Source organism: Saccopteryx bilineata, chromosome 3 (assembly GCF_036850765.1).
Source record: "Saccopteryx bilineata isolate mSacBil1 chromosome 3, mSacBil1_pri_phased_curated, whole genome shotgun sequence".
Taxonomy (NCBI): Eukaryota; Metazoa; Chordata; class Mammalia; order Chiroptera; family Emballonuridae; genus Saccopteryx; species Saccopteryx bilineata.
Window position 1 is genome coordinate 265,324,725 of NC_089492.1, and position 8,964 is coordinate 265,333,688.

Below are 8,964 nucleotides of genomic sequence, written 5' to 3' on the forward strand. Positions count from 1 at the left end.
TTCCCATTGAAATACTGGTCAGTTTGTTGATTTAAATGTACTTGTTCTTTATTTTAAATATTGCATTTGTTCCCGTTTTGTTTTTTTACTTTAAAATAAGATATGTGCAGTGTGCATAGGGATTTGTTCATAGTTTTTTTATAGTCTGGCCCTCCAACGGTCTGAGGGACAGTGAACTGGCCCCCTGTGTAAAAAGTTTGGGGAAGCCCTGGCCGGTTGGCTCAGCAGTAGAGCGTCACCCTGGCGTGCGGGGGACCCGGGTTCGATTCCCGGCCAGGGCACATAGGAGAAGCACCCATTTGCTTCTCCACCTCGCCCCCTCCTTCCTCTCTGTCTCTCTCTTCCCCTCCCGCAGCCAAGGCTCCATTGGAGCGAGGATGGCCCGGGCGCTGGGGATGGCTCCTTGGCCTCTGCCTCAGACGCTAGAGTGGCTCTGGTCGCGGCAGAGCGACACCCCGGAGGGGCAGAGCATCGCCCCCCGGGGGGCAGAGCCTCGCCCATGGTGGGCGTGCCAGGTGGATCCCAGTCGTGCGCATGCGGGAGTCTGTCTGACTGTCTCTCCCCGTTTCCAGCTTCAGGAAAAAAAAGAAAAAGAAAAAAAAAAAAAAGTTTGGGGACTCCTGCGCTTAGCTATACCACCAGGTGCACTGGATAGGTGCCCCCCAGCCTGGGCAGCCAGCTGGCCACACTCCATCAGTCTTGAATGGGGGAAGGGACCAGAACTAGCCAGTATTCTCCCAGACTGGCTGGTCTAGCCTGCCCCTAGGTGCCCAAAGGGAAACTCCCTGCTTGGCTAGGCTCCGCCCAGGATCTGTGCAGGAAGGAGGTGTCCCAGAGTGGCTGCTGCTTGCACAGTGTTGCTCCTCTCCCCCAGCCAAACCCCCACCAAGGTGGGGAGAACTTAGCCAGACAGACCATGCATGAGCTCACATGCCCACGCAGGGCAGCTGGGGTAATAAGGGCCAGGCCAGACCCTTTCCTGAATCACCCGCTCCTTCCCTGCCCTCCATAGGAAGCCAAAGGGCTTCCTTCCTTTCATCTTTCCTTCCTTCCTTTGCTTAAATTTAGACTCAGATTGCTCTGTGGAGCAGTGAAGCTAGAGGTAGGCTGGCCCCGCCCCAGGCACAGCACAGGGCCCACGCTGTTGACCTTTGTGTTCAGGAACCCCCCAAAGGCCCAGGTCACAGAGGAGCAGAGATTCGGGCAGGAGGAGCCCCTTCCCAGTCAAGTGCCCACACAGCCAGAGGAAGTAGCACCTCTCCAAGATGTGAGAAGGCCCCGGTTTTCTGCAAATACTTCAGAGCAGACTCCAGGCCCCTCGCCTCTACCTTCACCACACAGCCCCACACCTACCCCTGCATCCAAGCGGCTGCCCACCTTCTTGGCCACTCCCAAATCAATAGAAATTTTGCCCAGTGTATCTAGTCTATACCTTATCTGTTGAGCTGTCCACTCCCTGCCCAGCACTGCCACTCGCGGGCTCTCCCAGCTGCCACCTGGGCCTTGTCTCCGTTTCAGCCTCCCTTCTGTCCCTCCACCTGATCAGCCTCTGCTCTGTGCACTGTATCTCCTCAGCACCAACATGTGTCAGGTTACGTGTGGCAACCCCCAAGACAGCAAGCCACACGCGCGCAAGCACTCTGCGCTGCTCACTCCTGTACCCTCAGCATCCGGAACTGGCCTGGCACGCAGCTCGCATATCAGAACTGTTGGTAAGTTTTTATTGTGAGCCCTGAAGCAAAGGAAGGGGAAAGGACCAGAAGGGTAGGTGTGATCCAACAGCCTCCTATGCTCCTGAGAAGTCACCTAAGAACTGAGGTTTCCATCAGTGGTACTCACCGCCTGGTCTCCACTGTCTTCAGGGGGAACAGTTTCAAAGAGAAGCCAGCCAGCCTGCAGGGCTACCTGGAGTGGGAAGTGGGGAACAGGTGTCTCTCTTCATAGCTGAGCTGTTCAGGCTCCCAAGCCAAGTCTGCTGTGATCTCGTCTCTCCCTCTCTCTCTCACCGCACGTCCTGCCAGCCACTTCTCACAGCTCCCTGCCATCACTCCGGCTGAGGTCTGAGCCCCAGTCTCTCACTTCCAGGCCTTATTCCCTGTGACAGCCATTCAGCAGCCAGCCGCAGTGGGATTTCTTCCCTCTTCTGCTTAATCCTCGAATGGCTTCTGTCCCATGCAAGACAACATCCGGAGGCCTGTCTGAGACACAGAAAGCTCTCTACCACAAGGCTCTAACCTGGCCTCTAACGTCTCAGCCCCTCACCCCTCACCCGCTGTCCCTGCCACATGGGCCTCCTTGTTGATTCTGACCAAGCCCAGCAGTGCTTCCACCACAAGGCCTTTTCATTGACTATTCTTTCTGGAAGGCCCTTCCCCCAGATATTTACATAGCTCCCTCCCTCTGCTCAAAAGATCACCTCCTCAGAGGCCTTCCTGACCACTACACCTGGTCTTCTCTAATTCCTATCCTGCTTTATTCTTCATTTTGCTTACCACAGCCTAACCTTGTATCATCTATTTGACTATTGATTACACCTGTCTCCCCTACATGATTGTTGAGCTCCATGAGGACAGAGATCTTTTCTGTATGTCTGGGGGTGGGGGAGGGGGCTTAGGGGCTGGTCATCACAATGACTTGGGACACTGGTGGCATTTAGACAGTGGGAGCCAGGGACTCTAGACAAGCCCACAGGGAAGGAAGATTCTACATCCTGCACATGAGTGGGAACTTGTTTATAATTACCAGAGCCAAGAATCTAACTCCACTTTATGCGTAAACACAAAGGACTTGTGTATATATAATGTACACTGAATTTCCAGGGAACGTAACTACTGTGTAGAGTAGAGAAAATTTGCACTTTGTTTTGTTCAGAACTTTACCAAGAGTTCGTCACCATTACAGACACTAACACCACCACATCCCAGTGCCAGTCTGCACTCAAGCTGTCACTTTCCCTGCACTGACCACTTCACAAATACATATCACTACCTTTTATTTCTTTTATATTAGAAGGCGTATGTGTATATGTATGTATTTCAAGCCCAGATGTGGAGGGGAGTATATTAGCCACAAATTTCATTCAGGAGCATAGAAGGAGCAATACAAAGAATTGTGAAAAGGCAACATAGGATCTGACAGGGGGAGAGCCACGACCTTTGAAGCCTGGAAGGCTCTGAAGTGTCGAATTCGGGCCCCACCCCTTACATCCATGTGCCCGCACATATGTTACTTAGCCTCATTTTCCTCATCTGGAAAATGGGAATTATCCTACAACCTACTTGGTCACTGGGAGGATTTGAGGGGTTGAGGCAGCACAGCAGTTAGCAGAGTGCCAGGAACCCAGAGGGTACTCAATGGCCATTACTATTACTCGTTCTGCCACCTCTCTCATTGCTCTCTTCCCAACAGCTGCCCCAGGTGCCAGGGAGGCATTCAGAGGACTGGGCTGGTCTTACACGTCCTTGAATGAGTCCCCTTCTTCCTTCCATTCAAGACCTAGGCAGCCTCCTCCCCCAGCGGGGTGAGGCCCCAGTGTGAGGAACAGCACAGCCAGGGAGAGAGCAGCTGGGGCCAGCCCCCAGAGAGGGAGGAAAACCAGCAGGCAGATAAAGGGGATGTGAGCCAGCCAGGCAGGTGACAACTATGCAGAGACCCCCTGTCAGCACACCCAGGACACCAGGAAAGTGGGTGGCTGGGAAGACCTACAGACAGGCCGGCAGGCAGGGAGAGGCAGGCGGAAAAGCAGTAGATAGGCAGGTGGCCAGGAGGGTATGTGGATTGTGCAGATGGCTACATCGGTCAGAGGCTTTGGGCATCTCTCCCCAACACCCTCCAGGAGCAGCCCACAGCCTCTTCCAACCCTCCAGGGCAAGGTGACCACTTCTCCCACCTGGCCTGGCTTGGCCACATGCATTGCCCTACTGTGTGTCCCTCTTTGAAGGGACCAGAGACCATCTCAACCCCTACTCTGCTCCAGCATGGCCACCTGCTTCACCAGGGCTGAGTCACACTTGACCCATTCCAAACACCTATGTCACACACCAACCCAGACACATCTTTGTCTGCAGGCAGCAATACCCAGAGACCTGCATAGCACAGGGCTGCACGGAAACGGCAAAACATAAACATATCCAAAATCTTACAGCCCCTCCCACCCCGCAGAGAGGCAGGCACACACAGACAGGCACGCGTATGTACACGCACTGACACCCAGGGCTGGTCACAGAAGCATAGCCGAAACACACACTAACCTTCATATGGACAGTAGGCATTCAGCACTGACACAACCATGGAAACCCATAGCTATCCCAGTCCTGGCCAGATTCTGGACTCACCTTCACCTCTCAGCCCAATTTAGCATGGCTGGTGGTGTCCTGGTCCTGGCCAGGTCTTCCTCCCCCATCACCCATCTCTGCTGGCTGAGTCAGAGCATCCAGACCCCTCCATGTCAGAGCATCCAGAGCTCAGGTTTCAGACCTTCTTTTCTCTACCTGCCCCCCGGGTGATCTCATCTAGTCCCGGGGTGTTCAATCAATCTTGGGTGTTGACTACCCCCAAATACATTTCCAGCCCAGACTCCTCCGGGCTCTGCCTACCTCTCTGAGACCTCCACCCAAGTATCTACTGCACATCTCAAATCTATCTAAAATGATTGCCCAAAACCTGCTCCTCACCTAAGCTGTCCTCAGGTAATACTAAGCAGCTGTCCTATATTCAGTCTTTTCCTCGCATCCACATCCCGTGCAGCAAGCCCTGTTGATACTCCCTTCAGGACACTGCCTGAGCCTGACCCTGTCTCACCTTCTCCACGGCCCACCCCAGTCTGAGCCCTCTGCCACTGCTGGCCCGGATGGCTGCGAGCCTGCTCACAGCTCTTTCATTCTCACCTTGCATGGCCCCTCCCACACGAGCTCCTACAGCAGGGGTCGGGAACCTTTTTGGCTGAGAGAGCCATGAACGCCACATATTTTAAAATGTAATTCTATGAGAGCCATAAAACGAGCTGTGTACATTATGCATTATTCAATAAAAATTTGTTGTCCCGGAGGACAGCTGTGATTGGCTCCAGCCACCTGCAACCATGAACATGAATGGATTGTAATACATGAGAATGTTTTATATTTTTAACGTTATTATTTTTATTAAAGATTTGTCTGCGAGCCAGATGCAGCCATCAAAAAGAGCCACATCTGGCTCGTAAGTCATATGTTCCCGACCCCTGCCCTACAGGGATCTCTCCAAAGTGCGGCCCAAACCACAATACTCTCCTGATTAAAACTCCAGGGGCACTCCATGACACACAACATCTAAGCTCCTCCATAGGGCCCACAGCTTCTTCCTCATCACCCCATCACCTCCCTAGTGCCCCTTGGCCCTGCCCAAAGACTCACTGCTTCTGTCCTTCCTGCCCCACATCCTGGCATAGCTGCCCCCTCCAAGGTCTAGCATTCACCCCCTCCCAAGAGCATCCCAGGTGTTCTCCATTACATTTCCCCATTTCTTCATCCTCTGAGCACTCCGCAGCGCCCAAGGTTCTCTTCTCCGTGTATTGTCTGTCTGTCCACCTTAGTAACAGCTCCCCAAGGGGAAATTGTGTGTTCTGTTCACTGCTGAACACACATTATTAGGAAGTGCTAGGCAGAGTGCTGGCTTAGTATTTTATTTGTTGAGTAATGGCTATATGGATTTATACACGGACATGCTCACCCCCACAAAAATGTTCAAGCAGATACAACACAAAAATAAACATACAAATATACAGATATGGGCAGAAATAGTGTCACATGCTCACTAAACAGGCCCCAGCCACAGGACACCCAGGAGCCCCTTTCCCACTCTCAAGGGAGCCAGTCCTAGTTCTTTCCCCATCTAGATCTGCCCTCTGCTTGAACCCAGTCTCAAGACTTGGAGTGGGGGTCTCCAGCCTGGACAGAGAGGGGGGTCACTGGCCCACAGGCCCCAGGCAGCGCCTTCAGCTATGTCTGCAATTTCCTCTCCCCCCTTCCTTCCCTCCTCCTCCCTGAGGCTCCCGCCAAGAAGGCCTCCCCCTCACCCCAGCCCCAGCACAGGAAGGAGGGCCCACAAGGGGGGTGCTGGGAGCCTGGGCAGGAAGAAGACCCGGGCCCACACACTGATCACACCATACGTTGCATGTTGCATGCACAAGCCTTGAGCCCATGTGGAACTGCATGTGCACAGGCAGGTTTAGCCAGAAGGGAAAGGCATTTTTGCCATGCACTCTGGTGCAAAACACAGGGGACCTCAGAGGCCCCAGGCCGGGTTCTGCAAGGTTGGTCTGGGCCTGGCTTGAAGCCTGAGTCCAGCATTCATTAACCCTGCTGACCAGGGCTCCGCCAGCTGGACACACTCACCGCTGGGGGCCCTGGGAGGAGGGGATGACAGTCCCTTCCCACGGATTGTGTGCTGAGGGGTCTAGAGGAGCGCTGACATCTGGGCTGGGGGAAAGCAGGCAGTCCTCCCTGGGCGAGGGAGCTTCCTGGGAGGTAGAGCAAGGTATAGAGACAGGGTTCAGAACCCAGCCAGGCTTTAGGATGAGAGAGCAGTGGGTTCAAATTCTGACTGGTAAAATTTTTCAATCTCTTCATTTATCTGCCAAGTGGGTATAAGGACATGGCATTATAAGATTATTAAAAAGAAGTAAAAATATTGTAAAGAGTTTAGTCCATTGCGTGGCTCTTAGGTGAAACTCCATCCTCATCATTATTATTATTGTTGTTATTCGTAGCCTGGGGGCGGGTCCCTGGAACCCGCCTCCCCTGCGGTTTCCTGCGGGGGGGGGGGGGGGGGGAGAAGGCGCCCCGCAGGCCTCGCTCCCCCCTTCTCTCCCCTTCCTCTGCCGGCCCTTTCCCTCCCCGCCTCCCCCGCCCCGCCCCGCCCCGTCCCTCCTCTTTCCTCGGAGGAAACTTTCCGCCGGCTGGTCCATCGGCCCGTGTCCGGCCCGCGCTGCTGTGGCCTGGGAGCCAAGCGGAGCGGGCGGGGCAGCCGGGACCGGACGGGGCGGGCGCGGCCGGACCCCGTGTGTGTGCGGCCGCTGGAGGTGCCGGGGCCGGTCCGCGGAGAAACGAGCGCTGACGGTGAGTAACCCCGGGCCTGCAGGCTGGTGGGTCCCCGCGAAATGGGAGAGGGAAGCAGCCTCCCCTTCCTGGAGTTCTCCCAGGGAGAGCGGAAGGCACTCGCGCTCCCCCAACATCTCGCTTGGGGGACAGTGAAACCGGACCTCTTTTGGGGACCTCACGTGGGGGTGGAGCCTCCTGCGGCCCACTCCCTGACCCCCAGGTTAGAGGGGCGTCAATGTGCAGGGGGGAGGATCCCCAAACAGGGCCCAACTCGACAACCGAGTCAGGACGCCGCTCTTCTCAGTGTGGAACCTGGGGCTGCCCTTCCAGGGAGAGGAGCGGCCCCAGGAGAAAGCGGGTCGGGGTCAGCTGGAGGCCGGAGATTAGGATCTGATCATGCTGACCTCGCAGGTTGACAGGGGAGTTACCCCCCCTGATCAGCATGGATGCCCCCCGAAGAGACATGGAGTTGCTCAGCAACAGCCTGGCGGCTTACGCACACATCCGCGGTGAGGGCGGCCCACCCCTCCCTGCCCCTTTGAGGCCCCACAAGCCCCTTCCCTCCCCATCCCTGCCATTATTAATCACCACAGCCCCGCAGCTAGTCTCCCACAACCAATTGCCGTCATCCCTCACTGCCCCCATTACCCAATGGTGGCTACCTAATGGCTTTCAAATGGGATACTGTCCTTGCCCCCCCCCCCCCCCGCCGCCCCAACTTAAAGCCTGGAGATGGAGTGACTCCCATCCGCCAGGGCCCCTCCATGATTTCTGCCCTCTGACCTCCAGCTAACCCCGAGAGCTTTGGCCTCTACTTCGTGCTGGGCGTCTGCTTTGGCTTGCTGCTAACCCTGTGCCTGCTAGTCATCAGCATCTCCTGCGCGCCCCGCCCGCGGCCCCGGGTCCCCGCGCGGCACCGGGACCCCGGTAGCCCCCTGGAGGCGGAGGACGATGACGAGGACGAGGAGGACACGGTGACGCGGCTGGGCCCCGACGACACACTGCCTGGCGCGGAGCTGTCCGCGGAGCCCGACGGGCCCCTGAGCGTTAACGTCTTCACGTCAGCAGAGGAGCTGGAGCGGGCGCAACGCCTGGAGGAAAGGGAACGAATCCTGCGGGAGATCTGGCGCACCGGGCAGCCGGACCTGCTGGGCACCGGCACACTGGGGCCCAGCCCCGCGCCCACTGGCACCCTGGGTCGCATGCACTATTACTGACCGGGCCTCGTTCCCACTGCAAGGCGCTCTGGGTACTGGACATGAACTTGCCTTAATAGTTGCCACTGGACATTCTGACTGTCCCTGCCAGCGGTCCTGTTGGCTAGGCCCGCACAGCTCTCACGGTGCTATTAAGCGTGGAATCCCACCCTCTGGGAGGCGCCCTTCTCCAGTCCTGCCCAAAGGCCCTGGGGGGAGGGCAGAACACAGGGTCCCCACCCCGTTCCAGGGAACGGTTAAGAGGTGAAGTGACCAATGAAAGCTGCATTCTTAGTGACTCAGTCTTCCTCTGTTACCCCTGCTTCCAATGTTCCCAAGGCTCCTGTCATGTACAGGACCCTAGGGCCGATCCCCATTAGACTCCCTTACCAGGCTGACCATCTCCATCCATCAATCACTCACTCCATCGTTAACACACCTACTGTGTTAACTTCACAGATAGCAAAAAACCCCACAACTCCACTGTTTCACCAGTCTTTCACAGAACGAGCATCACTCAAATTCCTTGCTCATAAATGCATTCCTTACCGGCACGTGCCTGGACACATGTCGCCTGTCCCTACAAATGCCCCAGGGTTGATGCATCACTGCAATCTCACACACCAGGCCTCGGGAGCCTGACCTTGACGCTAAGGTGCTATTAGCTCCAGTGTAACCACGTGTGCCTGAGC

General features: G+C 56.0%; 1 protein-coding gene across 3 annotated transcripts; it reads left to right on the forward strand.

Moving 5' to 3' along the window:
- Positions 1-6,924: 6,924 nt before the first annotated feature.
- On the forward strand, positions 6,925-8,822 carry EVA1B (eva-1 homolog B). Of its 3 annotated transcripts, none has more exons than XM_066265080.1 (3): positions 6,925-7,094; positions 7,381-7,585; positions 7,866-8,822. In XM_066265080.1, exons 2-3 carry the CDS (start codon positions 7,519-7,521, stop codon positions 8,291-8,293), a joined length of 495 nt encoding a protein of 164 aa, XP_066121177.1. In that variant the 5' UTR covers positions 6,925-7,094; positions 7,381-7,518; the 3' UTR covers positions 8,294-8,822. The 3 variants fall into 3 exon arrangements, with proteins under 3 accessions (XP_066121177.1, XP_066121178.1, XP_066121176.1); XM_066265081.1 differs by having other exon boundaries at positions 7,407-7,585; XM_066265079.1 differs by having other exon boundaries at positions 7,488-7,585; positions 7,866-8,819.
- The last annotated feature ends 142 nt before the right edge of the window (positions 8,823-8,964 follow it).